The sequence below is a fragment of the Schistocerca piceifrons genome, chromosome 1 (genome assembly GCF_021461385.2).
Source record: "Schistocerca piceifrons isolate TAMUIC-IGC-003096 chromosome 1, iqSchPice1.1, whole genome shotgun sequence".
Classification (NCBI taxonomy): domain Eukaryota; kingdom Metazoa; phylum Arthropoda; class Insecta; order Orthoptera; family Acrididae; genus Schistocerca; species Schistocerca piceifrons.
In genome coordinates, this window is record NC_060138.1 from 802,022,317 (window position 1) to 802,041,922 (window position 19,606).

Sequence of the window (19,606 nt, forward strand, 5' to 3'; positions counted from 1 at the left end):
ATTGTGAAATTGTACTATATGTGCATTGTACAACTTCCTTAACACCGAGGTCTGCTGTTTTTCGGTTTAACATGAATTCACGTGTGCTTTGGAATAATAAAAGCAGATTATCTGACATATTCATACAGTTTCAGTTAACGTTATTAACATCATTTTTCCAACATTTAATTCTCTACAACTTCTGCTGAAAACTTCGTGCAATTGTATGGAATTAAAAAAATAAATTGGGCCAAGTATTTAAAAAATTAAAAATTAAACGAAATTACGTCTTTGCTTCTCTGGACGTTCTGGAAAACTACTGCAAATACACGTCTGGGACATGTTTTATTAGATTCACCAGATCAATAACAACAAAATAAATGAAAATCGTGCTCCACTTTAACATGGTTCAGTTTTGCGATCTCTTCACATTAGCGAAGCTGCTAAATTTCAGGCAAAATCTTTTATTAGCCGTAACTCTGTAACTAAACATTTGTGGGCCTATGTTTATATGAACTTTTTTCTTTAGTCTTACTTGTAGAATAACATGTTAAAATATTTGCATATCTTCGTGAATCATCCTGTACAATTAAAATGTGCAAGGAATGCTATTTTAAACAAATGTAAATTATAGGAAACGTCGCTGAAATGCGAATTTACTCAAACTGCGCAGAAGCCAACTTAAAGCGTTAAGAGATTAAGTTCTGAACGCAAAGAATAAAACAGGAAGTTTCAGAGACCTGAATGTTAAATGCCTTACCTAAACAAGGGTAAATAGTAACATTAATTTTATTTCAACTGCAAGGGCGTTCAAAATCCTGTCACTACAGATTGCTTCCGGCCTTTAGTGACAATTCGAAATTAACAGTGAACTACATGACTCAGAGTCAATAACTTTTCACGAGCTCTAGCAATTTCAAATTAATTGCGTTTGAATGGCCGCTCAGCAAAGCCATGAAAACAACCGTAATTACAGCTCAGATAACAGTGACCAGTACTACACAACATAAAATAAAAAATTAAACACAGGCTTAAAGAATTCTAAGAATGCAAATATTTATTTACACATATAATGGCGTAAATTTTGTTCATGAACACTATTGTGAGTAATATTTACACAGGTGTGTTCGAAAACCTGTTACACTTCATCATTGTGCATCAAGAAATGCTTGAAACAAATCTCATTAAAATAATCTTATTGAAAAACCCTGAAGTCAGAAGGCGATCTGAAAAATTACAAAGGCCAGAATACTATGGCACACACATGCAAGAAAATAGCCAGAACTATAACTGGTGTCTCATTAAGAAAATGAGTACAAAATTAAAACAGTTAAATAGAACAGGAAGAAAAAACGTAAGATCTATTTTGTGAGGTTACAAACAAATTTTCAGCAGGCACGTTTGGTGCAATGATTGTCAGGTCTAATCAGTTTCATATATATCTTAATTGTAAGGATATTATCGAATGAGATAATTTTGACTAGCCGAAAATCAAAATTGGCATATACTTAAAGAATCTTTAAAAGGTAACACTTTACAGAGGACAAGTACAATTACGATTCATTTCAGTACTGTATAGGTTTTTATTACTATTGTTCCATTGCCCTAACATATTAACATAGGCGTATAATGATTAGCTCCCAATTAGTGAGTAAATCAATTTATTTAATACAGTGAATACCAAATCAGCATGTACAGAGACTGTTCTTTACAGATAAACATTTTTGTTGCTATTATGAGAAGATTATTCTAAGAGTTCGTGTGAATTCAGTATAATATACGAAAGACTTTATATACACCTAGGCGTATATAAACTAACAAAGGACTTAATCTTCAAACGCTCAACAGATTTTTAACAAAATACCCCAATAAAACAATAAATGTTGTACCACGTATAAACTCAGACATTTCTAAAGTCATATCAGATGTGGACTTACACTAATTCGTATGATTTATAAAACGTTTGGTCATAATAGTACTTAATCACGTTACCCAGGCATAAGTAAACTTTTATATAGTGTATGGTGGGCGGGGGACCTTACTGATCTTATACATATTGTCATTTTTGTCAGTGCCGACTTCTACCTACCAGCCTTATCAATACAGCTAATCTGCTGACATGGCGACGAATATTCCATCTATTTCGGGCGTGCATTCGGATTGTTTTTAATTCATGTTCCAGTATTTCGGCTGACAACCTTTCAGCCATTCTGAAGGTGAGTCACTTGGAAGTTTTTGAATCACTTTACACACTGTGGAGTAAACGCGCATGCGTCAGAGATAACACTGTCCATAACAACAGCGTCAGCCATAAAGGCGTTTAAAAATACAACAAAGCAAGCGCAGAATCAATTAATTCACAGTGGCCACGCGGGGTAGCCGCGCGGTCTCGGCGCCTTGCCACGGTTTTTCGCGTGGCTCCCCCCGTCGGAGGTTCGAGTCCCCCGCATGGGTGTGTGTGTTGTCCTTAGCGTAAGTTAGTTTAAGTTAGATTAAGTAGTGTGTAAACCTAGGGACCGATGACCTCAGCAGTTTGCTCCCATAGTAATATTCCACCAAATTCACTGTGCTTACGAAGGGTGTTGTTGCTAATTAGGAATGGCATGAACACAGAATATTTCCTTTGAGAGCGCAGCTGAGCAAGTTGTAAGCAAATTGTATTTTCACAGCTTCTTTGACCTCTGAATCCCAGTAGGACGGGCTGTGGCCAGTGTTTTAACTTTACTGTAATCCATGGAATGGCCAGTGGTTCAGTCACCGCTGAAGGGGGGTGTATTGCCGGTGTTCAATGCAATATTCTTTTACAGTGTGTGTTGTTTATTGTTTGTCCTGTACCTATGACTGAGGCTCTTGATACCAACAGTGTTATCTCTGAGACATGCACGTTTACTGCACAGTGTGTAAAGCAATTTAAAAACTTGCAAGCGACTTACCCTGAGAGTGGCAGAACGGTTGTCAGTCGAAATATCTGAACACAATTAAACATATCCAGGATGCATGCCGAAAAATGATGGAATAGTCGATCCGCCGGGAATACTTCAAGAATGTTTTTCCTTCGGTCTACCTTCTGAAGGGATGTTCCGCGGCATGTACGATGTATAGGTCAATTAGAAAGCATCGTTCTAGGCCTCCATGACGTTATCTCTCAACAAGACAACTCAAGCCCACATGTTTCCCGTGGTCTCCATGTTCCACTCTTTTATTAGACAGCATGTTCTAAAATCTCTCAACCACAGAAAACATCTGGTCATGTCAGTCACTGTCCTTGATGAACTGTTACGTATCTGAGGCAACATGGCATTGCGTACCTGTATCTGTTATCGAACCTCCGTCTTACTCGATACCCAACAGGGTTAGAGACACTGATTTCTTAGGCTGTAGAAGGGAGAGGTTCTGACAGAGGTGGCAGCTCTGTGTACCAAACTTTTCACCCTGTAAACCCACAAATCACATACAAATTCGATCATGTATTCTTCCCGCTATATTGTAAACACAAAATAAGTTGATTTTAGTTATTTGCTTTCCTTCCTGGCGTTGCAGTTTTAATGGACAGCAGTAAATCGGTTATTAGTTAATACTACGTGAGAATTTTCTGCACAGCAAACTAAAAAGACCTGAGTAATAATCCGCGTTCTGGCCGTGATGGGTCAGTCGGGACCGACCGATCGTCCTGTCCTCCTCTATCAATGGCGTCCTTGGAGCAGCAGTCTAAGACAGATATTATCTTGCGTAGATCTGCCTTAAGCTGGCTAGGTCGCTTAGAAAGTCATGCAGTAGGTGAAGAATGACTTCATAGATCACAACGTGATGCGTTTCAGAACTACAGACTACTGTAGTATGTCATCTCTTGTTGCGAACACGTCTGGTAACGTTGTTGTCCTTGTGCCACCTTTGCGCCTGGATCTCAGAAGACGGAAATAATTCCAAAACGCGTCACGTTGTGATCAATAAAGTCATTTTTCCCCTGTTGCATGATTTTTTATACGCCCTAGCCAGTTAGCAGCAGATCGACGCATAATTACTAGAATTATCGCTAGTCTCCTATGTGAATGTTACTCCTTCATTACAATGACATAATGTCCTAGTGTAATGGGTGACGGTCTCACATAGAGTGAGGCGGTGCAGTGGTTAAAGCAGTGAACTCGCAGAGGGTTCATCGAACCACTTTCAAGCTATTCTTCTATCGTTCCACTATCGAAGAGCGCAAGGGAAAAATAAGCACTTCACTTTTTCGGCTCGAGCTCCGATTTCTCTTATTTTGTAATAGGATGATTATTTTTCCTTACGTAGATCGACGCCAACAAAATATTGTGGCATTAGGAGGAGAAGTTAGTGATCGAAATTTCGTGAAGAGACCTCGTAGGAATCAAAACGTCATAATTTTAATAACAGCCTCCCCAACTCGCGAAACATGTCCGTGACACAGTCTCCCCTATTTCGCGATAATACAAAACGAGCTGCCCTTGTTTGAACTTTTTCGATGTCCTCCATCTATCCTATTTGGTGAGGATCCCTTACAGCACAGCACTGTAGCAAAGAACGAACAAGAGTAAGGTGGACAATCTCTTTAGTAGACCTCCTGCATCTTGTAAATTTTCTGCCAGTAAAACACAGTCATTGGTTCACCTTCCTGACAAAATTATCTGCCCAACTTAAGTTGTTCGTAACTGTAATCTCTAGGCATTTAGTTGAACTGACAACCTTCAGATTTGTGAGGTTTTTCGTGTAACTGATTTTTAACGAATTTATTGTAGTATTCTACTCACGTGGATGATCTCAAAAGTTAGAGCTAATTGCCGCTTTTCACATCATAAAGATACCTTTTCTTTTGATGACTTTAATAGTAAACGACAGCATCATCTGCTAACAGTCCACGCGAACTGCTCAGGTCTCCTAAATCGTTTATATAAATTAGCATCAGCAGAGGGCCTGTAACGCATCCTTGGGGAACGCCAGATATTACTTCTGTTTTACTCGATGGATTTCCGTCTATTAGTACGATGGACTGAAGGTCACTAATCCAGTCGCACACCTGAGACGATACTCCACAGACACCCAATTTGATTAGAAGTCGCTTCTGAGGAACGAAGACAAAAGCCTTCTGGAAATCTAAATATATGGAATCATTTGAGATTCCCTGAATGATATTTTCTGAAGCCGTGTTGACTGCGTGTCAATAGACCGTTTTCTTTGAGGTAATTCCTGATGTTCGAACACAGTATTTATTCCAAAATGCTACTGGGAATCGACAACAGTGATACTGGTCAGTAACCGATAGGATTACTCCTAATTACTTTCTTGAGCATTGGAGTTGTCTGTGCAGCTTAGCAGTCTTTAGATACGAACAACTTAAGTTGGACAGATAATGTTGTCACGAAGGTGAATCAAAGACTGTGTTTTATTGGCAGAAAACTTAGAAGATGCAGGATGTCTACTAAAAAGATACGGGTTGCATATGATGTGTAAGTGTGCATCTATTGTAGGAGTAGCAGCATACTGTAACAGAATCTACGAGGGTCACTCCAAAAGAAATGCACACTTTTTTTTAATCCATCTTTTATTCTACATGTTTGAAAGTTTTACAGTGTGTAAATACATCCTTTAGGAACAATATTTTCATTTTTCCACATAATTTCCATCCCTGTCAACTGCCTTACGCCATCTTGGAACCAGCGCCTGTATACCCGCACGGTAAAATTCTGGACCAACCTGTTGGGGCCACTGTTTGGCAGCGTACACAAGGAAGTCATCATCTTCAAACCTTGTTCCACGATTAGAGTCTTTCAGTTTCGCAAAGAGATGATAGTCACATGGAGACAGGTCAGGACTGTAAGGCAGGTGTTTCAGTGTTGTCCATCCGAGTTTTGTGAGCCTTCTCAACATCCTGGGAACCCACATGGCACAAACGTTTTTTAACGCCAACACTTTCAGTATTCTGCAAACACTTCCTTCTCCTATCCCATCGTAGCGTGCCAATTTGTTCACTGTGATGCGTCTGTCAGCATTCACCAATTCGTTAATTCTACTCTGTGCACATTGTCTGGAGTGTGTGCAGTACGAGGCCTGCCGCTGCGAGGACAATCCTCAATATTGCCGTGCCTGCTTTCATCACGTAACCTGCTTGCCCACCAACTAAGTGTACTGCGATCAACAGCAGTATCTCCATACACCTTTTTCAACCTCTTGTGGATGTTTCCCACTGTTTCGTTTTCACAGCATAGGAATTCTATGACAGCACGTTACTTCTGACGAACGTCAAGTGTAGCAGCCATCTTGAAGACATGCTGTGACGGCGCCACTCACGGGAACAGGTAGAACTAAGTTTGAAAACAAGCGGGAAGGATGACTCTACACGCTGTAAAACTTTCACACTTGCAAAATGAAAACTGTATTTTTACAAAAATAGTGTGCATTTCTTTTGGAGTGACCTTCGTAAATGGTGCACAGTCTGGACCGGAAGACTTACTTTCATTGGTTTAAGCAGTGTCGCTGCACCGAGGATATCTACAGGGTTATTACAAATGATTGAAGCGATTTCACAGCTCTACAATAACTTTATTATTTGAGATATTTTCACAATGCTTTGCACACACATACAAAAACTCAAAAAAGTTTTTTTAGGCATTCACAAATGTTCGATATGTGCCCCTTTAGTGATTCGGCAGACATCAAGCCGATAATCAAGTTCCTCCCACTCTCGGCGCAGCATGTCCCCATCAATGAGTTCGAAAGCATCGTTGATGCGAGCTCGCAGTTCTGGCACGTTTCTTGGTAGAGGAGGTTTAAACACTGAATCTTTCACATAACCCCACAGAAAGAAATCGCATGGGGTTAAGTCGGGAGAGCGTGGAGGCCATGACATGAATTGTTGATCATGATCTCCACCACGACCGATCCATCGGTTTTCCAACCTCCTGTTTAAGAAATGCTTCTGCTTTAGCCTTTTCCGTAAGATTTTCCAAACTGTCGGCTGTGGTACGTTTAGCTCCCCGCTTGCTTTATTCGTCGACTTCCGCGGGCTACGCGTGAAACTTGCCCGCACGCGTTCAACCGTATCTTCGCTCACTGCAGGCCGACCCGTTGATTTCCCCTTACAGAGGCATCCAGAAGCTTTAAACTGCGCATACCATCGACGAATGGAGTTAGCAGTTGGTGGATCTTTGTTGAACTTCGTCCTGAAGTGTCGTTGCACTGTTATGACTGAATGATGTGAGTGCATTTCAAGCACGACATACGCTTTCTCGGCTCCTGTCGCCATTTTGTCTCACTGCGCTCTCGAGCGCTCTGGCGGCAGAAACCTGAAGTGCGGCTTCAGCCGAACAAAACTTTATGAGTTTTTCTACGTATCTGTAGTGTGTCGTGACCATATGTCAATGAATGGAGCTACAGTGAATTTATGAAATCGCTTCAATCATTTGTAATAGCCCTGTACTTCTAAGTTACTCATATTGACAGCTCTTCTTGATTCAAATTCTGTATATCTAATTCCTCGCCTCGTCGCTGCCTGGAAGCTCTGTAAACTGTTGGAGGAGAGGCGTGAGCAGTGTGGTGTGTCTGTGTGCGCAGGGCAGGGCCGCTTCCACTGGGTGCTGCAGCTGGTGTGCGGCGTGTGCCTGGCCACCACCCTGGTGACGATGCTCAGCACGGGCTACGCGCTGCCCTACGCCCAGTGCGACCTCCGGCTCGCCACGCAGGACAAGGGCATACTCAACGCTATCTGCTATATCGGTGAGTACTGCCACCGCAGGCTGTGGAGCGTCGGAGTGTATCAGGCCCGTCTAGGCTGGTACTAAACTCAAGGTATTTTCCAAGACAGGTTAAAATATGCCATTGTCATGCCGCTCCACAGAAAGGGGGACACCACAGATGTCAATAATTATCGGCCAGCATCCTTGCTTACAGCATTTTCAAAAATCTTCGAGAAAGTAATGTACTGAAGAGTGATTAGCCATCTCAACAGTAATGGCATACTTAATAAAGCACAGTTCGGATTTCAAAATCAAAAATGCTGTTCCACTGAGACAGCAATATACAATTTCACTGTCCACATAACAGTCTTTAAATAATAAAATGTCGCCAATAAGAATTTTCTGTGACTTGTCCAAAGCATTTGATTGTGTGAACCATGACATTATGTTACAGAAATTACAGTTCTATGGTATAAATGGAACAGCATATGAGTGGTTTAAGTCGTACCTACAGAACAGGAAGCAAAAAGTTTTCTTAAATGGGTCAAGTGATTTAAATAAGTTTGCCACTTTATCTACCTGGGGTGAAATTACAATAGGTGTTCCACGGGGTTCAGTCATGGGTCCCCTTCTGTTCTTGATATATGTGAACGACCTCCCTTCCTCTCTGAAACAGGAAGCTGAACTGATGATACTAGCATCATTATTAATCCAGTAAAAAAAAACTTCAACTGAAAATGATACAATTAAGGTCTTCAGAAAAGTCATTAATTGGTTTTCTGCAAATTGCCTTGCTCTAAACTTTGAAAAAACACAGTACATCTAATTTTCTGCTGCACAAAGTACAGTTCCTTCAATAAATATAGCACATCAACAGAAGTCAGTAGAGAGGGCAGAGCATACTGAGTTTTTGGGTGTACACATAGATGAGAATCTTAATTAGAAAATTCATATTTTGGATCTTCTAAAGCGACTAGGTTCAGCAACTTTTGCAATCAGAATAATTGACAATTTTGAGGATCTAGAAATTAGTACGCTAACATAATCATACTTTGCATACTTTCACTCTCATATATCATACGCAATAATATTTTGGGGTAACTTAACATTTAGATAAAAAGTATTCACTGCTCAAAAGAAAGTAGTTAGAATAATGTGTGGGGTTCATAGTCGCACATCTTGTAGGCATCTTTTAAAGGATTGGGAATTCTTACAACAGCTTCAGAGTACATTAACCCACTAATGAAATTAGTTCTCAACAACATGAACCAGTTTAAAAACAACAGTGACATTCACGGTTATAATACCAGAAAAAAGAAAAACTTACACTATCCTTTACTCAACCTATCTTTGGCACAGAAAGGGGTAAAATATGCTGCTATAAAAATTTTCGACTAATTACCAGATGAAATAAAATGTCTGACAGACAGCAGTAAAAGCTTCAAAAAGAAATTGAAATCATATCTCCTTGACAACTCCTTCTATACCATAGATGAATTTTCGAATAGGAATAAAGAAATCTATAAATATAGTATATGCATTTTGTGCCATTTAAGGGAATGAGATAAACAATAGAAATATTAATCCTTAACTCTGTATTGTAATATATACATATTAAAAAATCTTGTTTCATATGTGCATTTCTTGCGCACTTGACACGTTCCACATCATAACAGCTACCGTACCGTGCGATTGATCAGTGGAACACGCAACCAGATAACTAACTAACTATGTGAGTGATGCTTGAAGGGTATCCTTTTATAGTTTTTATGATATTTTCGTACAAGTTTTCTAGCGACCAAACAAATGAGAATGTCCCGATCATAATCGCCAATTGTCGCATCCAAAGGATACACTCCTATAGCAATGAAAAAGAAAAATTATAATTTTGTATTTCAGAATTTTTTTGCACTATGGAGATTTCTGCAAATAAAGAACATTTATTAAATATCCATCGCTTTAAATGATTGCATCAAGCCAATCATCGTTTGATAACATTCGACCGCGTAAAAGATGTTCATTGAGATTTTCGTACATATAATTGTTAGATGGAAATAATTAGGTTTGTATCGCAGTCACGAAATAATCTACGATAGATAACATAAAACACTAGTTGGTTCAGTTACAAAAACATTCCAAAATCTACTTGTTTAAAACGGACAGAAATCAAATCCATAAATTAAATGAAACGGCAGAAATGAAAGGTAATCGTTTCTAAGAAAGTTGCACACACCCTTGAATGTAATAACATTATAATTCAACGGATAATATATAGATTACGAAAGTTACTTCTAGTTCAGCCAACGGCCAGAAGAAGAAGAAGAAGAAGAAGAAGAGGAAGAATAACGAACGAGGCACAGAGGAATAAATGACATTTAGCTGCCAGTGGCCATTGATCCACGTCTATGGAGAAGCTGAAAATTTGTGCTGAAGTGGGATACGAATCCCGGCCTCCTGCTCATAAGGCAAATGCTCTGACTAGTAAGCTATCTCAGCCTATCTGCAGACTACTGATGTATTGCTGCTGCCCATTATCCTCATTACTCACGACATTCAGACAATTCTCGCAAGAGTTCGAACATGTAATTAAAACGAGTCTGGCCAATGATCCTTTCAGTGAGGCGTCCCGGTATAGTCCGTGCAGTTGCACTGACCACTGTGTCCGAATGGCTTAGTAGTAACAGACAGCTTCCGTCCGTGATCAAATGGTTCAAATGGCTCTGAGCACTATGGGACTTAACTGTTGAGGTCATCAGACCCCTAGAACTTAGAACTACTTAAACCTGACTAATCACACAGATCAATGCCCAATGCAGGATTCGAACCTGCGACCGTAGCGTTCGCGCGGTTCCAGACTGTAGCGCCTAGAAGCGCTCGGCCACACCGGCCAGCCGTCTGTGGTCGCGTGCGGACCTGCTTGAAGCATCGGGTACAGCTCCGCTTACGGTGTTGTTTACTTCTGCGTCGCGATATTCGTCTTGTATAGCGTCCATCAACACTATACCCCATGGATCACTCTTACCGCCGAGAGGAAAATTTGTGGTAAGGTCTTATGGGACCAAACTGCTGACGTCATCGGTCCATAAGCTTACGCACTACTTAAACTAACTTACGCTAAGGACAACACACACACCCATGCCCGAGGGAGGACTCGAACCTCCGACGGTGGGAGCCACGTGGATCGTGACAAGACACCCTAGATCGCACGGTTACCCCGCCCGGCCTTACCGCCATGAGACACTTAAAGTTACATTCCAAACCGAATATTCACGCCTGGCGCTTAAGAAATCGAACAATTCTTTTGCGACAAGTGATAGATATTCACTTCTCTATCACCAGCAGCACTGTCTGCATTAAAATGACGACGGACTCGCTGACGTAGTTCGACAACATGCACACGGACTAAAATTCAAACACTGTGACAGGCATATTGAAAAGGTGACGGTAGACAATTCGGGTGTTTGAGCTCTCTTTCGAAGTGCCGCAAGATGTGGTCGTTGATGCCTTCCGATCCTACGACAACGTTGTGGGCTACATCGCGGAAAAATAGCAGACGTTCCCGACATGCCATGTGTTAAATGGTGTGCGAGAGATCAAGGTCGAACTGTCCAAACACGCATCATATCTGCTGACGGGTGGTGTGCGAGCCATCGTCATATATGATGACCAACTGCAGACACGGGCAGGATATCGACAAGAGCGTTACATTAGGTTCGATTTCTCCATTGCTGTTCGCCTCAGATCCCTTCCAGTGACGCAGCTCCCAAAGTGACAACCATTTCTTTACCAGACACCTACGCCTTGGCCATGTGCAACTCGGATGCGTCACTTCAGTGTACGCCTGTGCTCCCGCCAGCACTCTCGCTCGGGAATGACGGGGTGGACGAGACCCCGCCGGCACCATCTCCTCTGATGGCGACGAGAACACTCCGGAGTTCGACGAACGGCCCGCCTACCACGATGCACATCGAACCGAGCGTGGTGACTAACTTCGCTTTTCTTCAGACGTACACAACATTGGACAACGAACAGCCACATTCCGAAACAGAACAGCACCTCTGGAAGCAGCAATCGCCCTGAAAACAGAAGAAGCTAAGTCTCACGGTTTCCAACGACACACTCCCTCACGAGGTATCGTAGATAGTGGACCAGATACCAGCTAGTGATCTCCTTTTGAGCACCCTGACGACAGAAGTGGCCACTCTTAATGTTCTATCTGCGGAGCATCCTGCAATCCCAGCTGACAGTAATGGATCTCTTGGAGGGGTGTTCTCAGATCCCATCGTGGCAGCATCACCATCCCTAGTGCTCGATGGGCGCGACGACTGCCATTGGTTTCAATCTCCTGGGATGACGATGTCGACAACAGAGCAGATCAGGGTGCTGGCCCACCTGTCTGGGAACGCCCCAATGTGGAGCCTGACCTGCTTCCACCAGTGACTGTGACCACAGTGGCTGCACTGGATGTTTCATGCCAGCTAGACATCTCTGCATGATCCTCCATGCTAACAGGGTAGCATGTCCAAAACACTCCCGCATTGCAGCGATTAATCTGGCCACCATTCAGGCACCACATAAATTGTAAATGTTCAGAGACACGATTTACACTGCTGATGCTGACATTGCCTCCCCTCCAAGAAGTGATCGCTGCTGATATCTACACTCCCACTGGCTACGTGGCCCACATCTCACATGCCTCTGACAATGGCATTGGATTGGAAATCGTCCTCCATGCAGGACTCCCCGCTGAAGATGTAGTGTACCTTCCTAATGCTAGGGGTATGCCTACAGCGGTCTCACTCTGCTCACATCCCTCTGCTGCAAACCATCACCGTGGTGGAAACGTGAAGCAGCTGTGGTCAATACAAATTAGAGATTCACTCTAGCAACGTGAACGAGATCCGTGGAGGGATGTACTTATCACCTTCAAAAGACTCCGAACCTGCGCCCACTATCTGATTTTAAAACTCCGTGGAAGGAAAGTTGAGAAAGATTTGTAACCATTATTGGGATCTGTTACACCTCTTCTAACGTACGGGGCAAACTGATCACCGTTTAGATGGTATCATTTAGTCTGACTCTACCTTTGTTGCTGAACAACTAGCAACTCACTCTGCTGAGGTTCGGCAACATCCACTTCTATAAAAGTTATCCGGAGAGTATTTATCTATCCCTCGATTCTCAAGTCTCTGAAGCATATAATATCCCATACATCGATCATGAATTATTCAGCTTTTAAGTACCAAGCCCTGACCTCATATCTAATTAGGTGGTGCATTATGTATGCTTAGAACAGAACGTCACATTCTTCTACTTTTTAACGACATATTTTATTTTTTGCCCTTTGAAATGCCTAAGACACTACATACTAGCATCTTATCATTACTACTGTGAATGGGTAAGACTTTTGAGGTGCCCTCACGACTTCTACCCGGAATTTTTTATCTCGTTAGTCCTTCCACGTTCAAACAGGAGCTTCTCACAGTCTTCTTCCCAGACATAAAAATGGATTCTCACAATGCTCCTTTCTGAGTGTAGCCATTTTCCTAAAACCAGTTAATGGTCTTATTGAAGCCGTGGGACCTGTGACCTCGCCTTCCATGCATGTTGATGACTTCTGCGTCTATTACATGTCTTCGAAAGTTAGCAACGCAGAACGCCCAATACAGACCTCCACTAGAAAGGCTCAATTTTGAATTCTCAATTATGGTTTGCAATTCCTCGTTTCCAGAACAAGTGTAACATATCGATCTCTAGGATTACTTACCGATACTAAGTTTTCTCATACATGCCAGCTTAAACAGGTAGAAACCAGCGAAAAAATGCTTCTACCGGAGCACAAAAAATGCAAATACTACAGTCTGCTCTCACTGTCACTGTCTCTCTCTTGCTGCTATTATCCCATTCCTTCCTTCATGCTGCTGCTGCCTCTTCTCACTGTCACTACCTCTCTTTCTTCTTCGTTATCACTGTCATATATTCTGTCTCTCATTATCACTGGCTCTCAACCACTTCAATTTTCTCTTCATTCCGCCTCCCCCTCCTGGCATTTCTTCTTCACTCTTTTCCTAGAACTCTTCTGTCACTGTCAACGACGTTCCACTACTATTGCGTCCTTCTCTTGCTCTCACTCTGCCATTGTCTCCTTCGCTCTTTGTATAACCCATCCACTGACTATTATCTTCCAGTATTTATTACTTTTGGGTCTCTTTTCCAATGCTACAGGCTTCTTTTCCCTCAGCACAAAAAGAGCGAATATGTTCACATGTCAAAATTTTTCGGAAAATTTTTAAAGGTACTGGGGAAAGTAGAACGAAGCAGCCGGTAGTTCACTTTTCAGTCACGGTCTTTTAAATAAACAAAAACATATTCGTGTTTATTATGCTCCGATAGGAGCATTTTTCCTCTGTTTTCCTTATTTCCCTGCTGCATCAGGGTGTGTAACTCATTTGAAAAGGAACATCAGTAATATTTAGATAGTTTACTTATGTGAAACTGCACTACCGCAAAACTAATTCTACACCTCAGACCCGATTTTACGTGGAAAAGAATTTTGCATGTACTTCAGTGCTACAGCATGGGGTTTCCAAATGATAAAGGAGATACTTCACACCGTATTACTCTGTGCTACGCCAGTTTATAAACTCCGTTTTCTCTTCACAAATGATTTTAAGTCTACAAGTAGGTTAGCTTCGAGCCTCTGTATCTTGGAAATGGGTAAAGATATCGAAAATCTTCAAGGTTGATCTTCGGACTATAGCGTCAAGATTTCAGCCATATGATGTGCATAGCCGCCTTGAAATCATCGGCTAACTTTTGGTCCACTGGTGACTGCGAAAATATAATAAAAAAAACCTTTTTTGTGGGGTTTTCCGTGGAAGCACCCATTAACTAATGGTGCCACCTAAATCCCATCAAGCCCACACTAAACCACATCAAATGCAAAAAGGTTCAGCCGATTTTCGCCGTTGGCCTCAGCAGAAGGAAGTGTGTAATATTCATACTTTGACTCTGTGCTGTAGGATAACGACATTAAAACGATCCTTCTGTTGGCTATATAAATGGTACCTAGTCCAAGGGCTACCCAAAACGCTTGACCTTACCTTTTTATCATTAATTAAATCCGATGTATGAGAATCGGAAAACCCCGTTTTTATGCGCGGGGTTTTGGAAACATATTAGGTACGCATGTCGCATGCATACCGATTACCGCTTGTTACCGCCTCAGCAATTCTTATGAGTTGTTGGTCACTTCACTCTCCTCATTCTCTTATCCTGTCTCGATTGGGCTGTGGAAGTCGGGTTCTATCGTTGCCGCATCTTTCCATACTGTGTGGTGAGACATTCATCCTGCGCCTTTCGGATGAGCTCCGTAAATAGCCTCATAACAGAGGATGCACCGGCTCCAACTATTACTTAACTTCGCAGACCATACACGTAGTCACAGAGACCATCCGAACCACCAGATTTCTTGGAAGATAAAAGGTCACAAGCACCACAAATACGCTCTCCATCTAGTGTCGTGACATCATTTCGTCCACAATCCATCCTCCCCAAACAACAAGTGATCTTTCTGAACCTCTTCACAGGCTCACACGAACATTCTCTTGAAGGGGACCTTGCCCATGACTTCGTCAACATCTATCCTTAAGCACAAAATATATAAAGACATAACAATAAGATGACTTTATTGTTCAAGGATGAACGAATTACCCTCTCTTTAGGTAGTAAACAACATCTCCACTATAGGAATGCAGTGTCCTTACAAAAGTACCAGTAGCCATTATAAAAGCCCATTGATATATCTCCACATGCTCTTGCGAGACTTTCCTCATTTGCAGTTACTCTTTGAGCGGTTTACTAGCTACAAATCAGTACTATGAGAAACACCAAATGGAATTGTTCATTCACGACTTGATTTCTGTGCTTCAAAACACTGGAAGGCCGAAGCTATTTCTCAAGAGTTCCTGCACAATGGATCATTTAACCACGGAAGAATCGCTAATGAACGCCTTGGAATCGAAGTTACCGAGACCTAACTTACGGAGAACCCTGTATTGACAACTCATAGCGTCATGAAAAGGGTGTGGAACCTCCGAACAAACAGTCATAAAATATTCTACAACTGCGGGGCAGTCTACACACAGAATGTCTCACCGAAAGTCTAATATTCTTTGCCGATCCCCACTGGCTTCACTGGAACTACTCACGAATACGTTAGAAAATAAATCGTTCCACTTTAACTGTGGCCCTTCTTTATCAGTGCCGCACATTTTGAGAAGAGTTCCTATTTTTACCACGATAAGGCAAACAATACTCATTACGCACAATTTCGGGTAATAACGTCCAAGCAGGGGACCACGTTTTGCACTTTATCCGACTGTGCAACGTGTATAATCTTATCTGGAGGTCAGACAATATGGTCTTGCCGGCTTCCAAGTGTGGTTGGCTGGTCGCTTCCCGGCACATTCTCAGTCACGGAGGGCCATCGGTTGCCCCTTGCTGGCAGGTCGGCTTGATATCCTCACTTGCTATTTCGTCTACTTTTCTACAATTCAATCCTAGTAATATTATATTGACCTGACTAACCTCTTAGCGGTATTTTACAATGACTGGATGGGGGAGAGAGGTGTCGCAAGTATGTTACAGAAGGCCCGATTTATTCCTCCCTACCCTACGGTACTTTACGCTTCTTTTATACCTAGTTTTATCTTTACAGTATTATGCATTTTTTTTACATTCCATATGAACATAGGAAGGGGCGATTTGGTTGCCAATCTAGTTCATTTGAGAAAAGTATTATTGCTTTGATACTCTAAGAATGGGCAGACTGATCACAAAATAGTTTGGTCCAATTAGACCATCAATTCAGTCCGGTTCAGGACAACATATAAAACAAGGTGAATATTCTATGATAGTACGAAACGTGCTTGTTACGAGTATCAGTTCGAGTTCACAAATAACTGTGTTCACTTACTTTTATTAATCTTTGCACTATGCGTTTCGAGGGAATATACCGTAATCTTCAGAAGTATTTATTTAAAGTGACGAAACAGATGATTTGTTCATACTGTTGTCTAGGCAACTAGTGACACTGTTTTTTCATTAGTCAAAGTCTGCTATCGTGAGCCATATTTACCCTGTGCTATTCACTCTTTACAGACTGATAGTCTCCTCTTACTTCAGTCAATTAAGAACTGAAAAAGTAATCTGTGATCACTGCAGGTCTGCGCTATATAGGTTGCCCGGAAAATAGTATGAAGGCTAAGAATCGCATTTTTAGTTAATAATTATATCTTCCTGATGATGAACGTATAATCCACGGAAACTCGTAGTAATAAGGCTGATGAAGAACGGCTGAATTTGCTTGTCTTTAAACTGACAGTCCGAAAGTTTATTTGGTGGAGCTCGAATTGCCTTTATATATTACTGCCGGTTTCAGAATGGCACATGTATCTTCAAATATGTTATTATATAGGCTACACAGATAATTCATCACTATTCACAACCATTTTTCACATCTATGGTCGACTGGAAAAAGTAAGCCCATGTTACATGAAGATACTGGCCAATCACATGTATCATATAACTATGAATCTGAATATGGCTGTGCGTAAGCGAAACCGATAAGAAGTTTTGAACTAGATATTAATACATGTTTAGAAAAATCTAAAGTATGTGACGCTCTTCAGCAAAAAAATTCAATGGTTGTTGCAGTCTTTTCCAGCGGGTGTGTTATAGAAAAGATTTTCAGGTACCCCACCGGATGTAAGTACCGAAATGAAAATATTTCAGTGTCAGACCGAAATGGCATCAACAGGTACTCTGATGGACTGAAATATGGAGCCATTTCGTCACTTATATCCATCCAGATACTTGAAAGCTTTTGTTTGGTTCCATTAATTTCTGCACACATGTGTTTAAGCTATAATTTGAAACGGTTCTTGGCTGGATGTTTATGGTGTACCATGGAAATTTGAGTAAATGCTGGATCGTTCTAGACTGGAATTAAGTATTCACAAAAATTTCCCACACTCCGTTGATAAACATGCTAAAAAAACTGAAAGATCGTGGGTTCACACTTCAATATTTCATACATTTTTTTGTGTTCCGCCAAACTCGATAGTTTCTGTAAAAGAGAAAGTCACGGAACTGCTCCCCAAAATGCCGAAATACTCTACAATTATCTGCATGTACTACACGGGTTGAAATGTTTCATTGCGTCACTAGGGAGTTTCACTTTTATGCAGAAATCTATCGCCGTTTTACATTATCTTCCAACGGCCATTTACTGTCCTCTTGTTATTTCTCTGCCCATTTCAGATACGTACATTGCCCGTTTTATTTTTGGTCACAGTTTATATCCCAAGTTTCTCTGACGTGAAGAGCTATTTAATTACTAAGGCTGCCTTTTTAATTAAACTGATAACTTAGTATACCTCATGAACTTGAAATCGTTGCATAATGCATACCAGCTCATTTATCAGACATCTTTAAATTTTTCTTCCGGAGCTCCTCAACGAACAGGAGGATGGGCAACTCGACTACAAAACCGTGTCGATCATTGTATGCAGTTTGCATGAAATCCAGTTGTCACTGACATAGATAATATAACCCGTTACAGAGATGTAAATAAACTCGTTGCGAATAGCAATCTTTTTTTTAGTTATGCACGTAACTTTTTACCTTTATGGGTACAAGGACGATTCGAATCGCCATAGACAACGAAAGCACAATAGTGGATAGGAAAAGCATATCACAGCACACGACTCGTACCTGATCGTCTAGCACTTAAATACGCATGATAATACACACATAAAAAAAATCACCCCGCTTCTCAGAACTCCTGAAGATAGACGTTGAATGTGGATATTGAATCACAGACACAGTCCCTTTGACTGTTCAGAGATGTCACTAAACCCGCTCAAAGATGTAAACAACCATGCACGAGCAGCACCTATAAGACGGAGGGGGTCCGACAGCCGATCAGTTCCATTCCCCCCGCGGGGAAAGAGGTGCACGGCTCATGTTGTCTGTAGTTCAATCACGCCTAGACGGTCAATGCCGCGGTTCGATCGCGTCCGCATTGTCACTTTGTGCGAGGAAGGGCTCTCAACAAGGGAAGTGTCCAGGCGTCTCGGAGTGAACGAAAGCGATATTGTTCTGACATGGAGGACATACAGAGAGACAGGAACTGTCGATGACATGCCTCGCTCGGCCCCCCAAGGGCCACTACTGCGGTGGATGACCGCTACCTACGGATTATGGCTCGGAGGAACCCTGACACCAACGCCACCATGTTGAATAATGCTTTTCGTGCAGCCACAGGACGTCGTGTTACGTCTCAAACTGTGCCCAATAGGCTGCATGATGCACAACTTCACTCCCTACGTCCATGCCGAGATCCATCTTTGCAACCACGACACAATGTAGCGCGGTACAGATGAGCTCAACAACAGCCGAATGGACGGCTCACGATTGGCATCACGTTCTCGTCAACGATGAATGTCGCATAATCGAGCAGACAATCGTCAGAGACGTGTTGGGAAGCAACCCGGTCAGACTGAACGCCTTAGACACACTGTCCAGCGTGTGCAGCAAGGTGGAGGTTCCCTGCTGTTTTGGGGTGGCATTATGTGGGGCCGACGTACGCCGCTGGTGGTCATGGAAGGCGCCGTAACGGCTGTACGATACGTGAATGCCATCAAAAAATGGTTCAAATGGCTCTGAGCACTATGGGACTTAACATCAATGGGCATCAGTCCCCTAGAACTTAGAACTACTTAAACCTAACTAACCTAAGGACATCACACAACACACAGTCACCACGAGGCAGAGAAAATCCCAGACCCCGCCGGGAATCGAACCCGGGAACCCGGGCGCGGGAAGCGAGACCTCTACCGTACGGTCACGAGCTGCAGGCTGAATGCCATCCTTCG

The 19,606-nt window shown here is 42.0% G+C and overlaps 1 protein-coding gene across 1 annotated transcript in view; it reads left to right on the forward strand.

The window, feature by feature from the left end:
• LOC124775238 (synaptic vesicle glycoprotein 2A-like) overlaps window positions 1–19,606 on the forward strand; it is a 125,721-nt gene that overhangs the window by 35,440 nt on the left and 70,675 nt on the right. Inside the window, exon 3 of the mRNA XM_047250079.1 lies at window positions 7,546–7,707. Coding sequence (XP_047106035.1) covers window positions 7,546–7,707 — 162 coding nt within the window. The remainder of the gene's footprint in view (window positions 1–7,545; window positions 7,708–19,606) is intronic.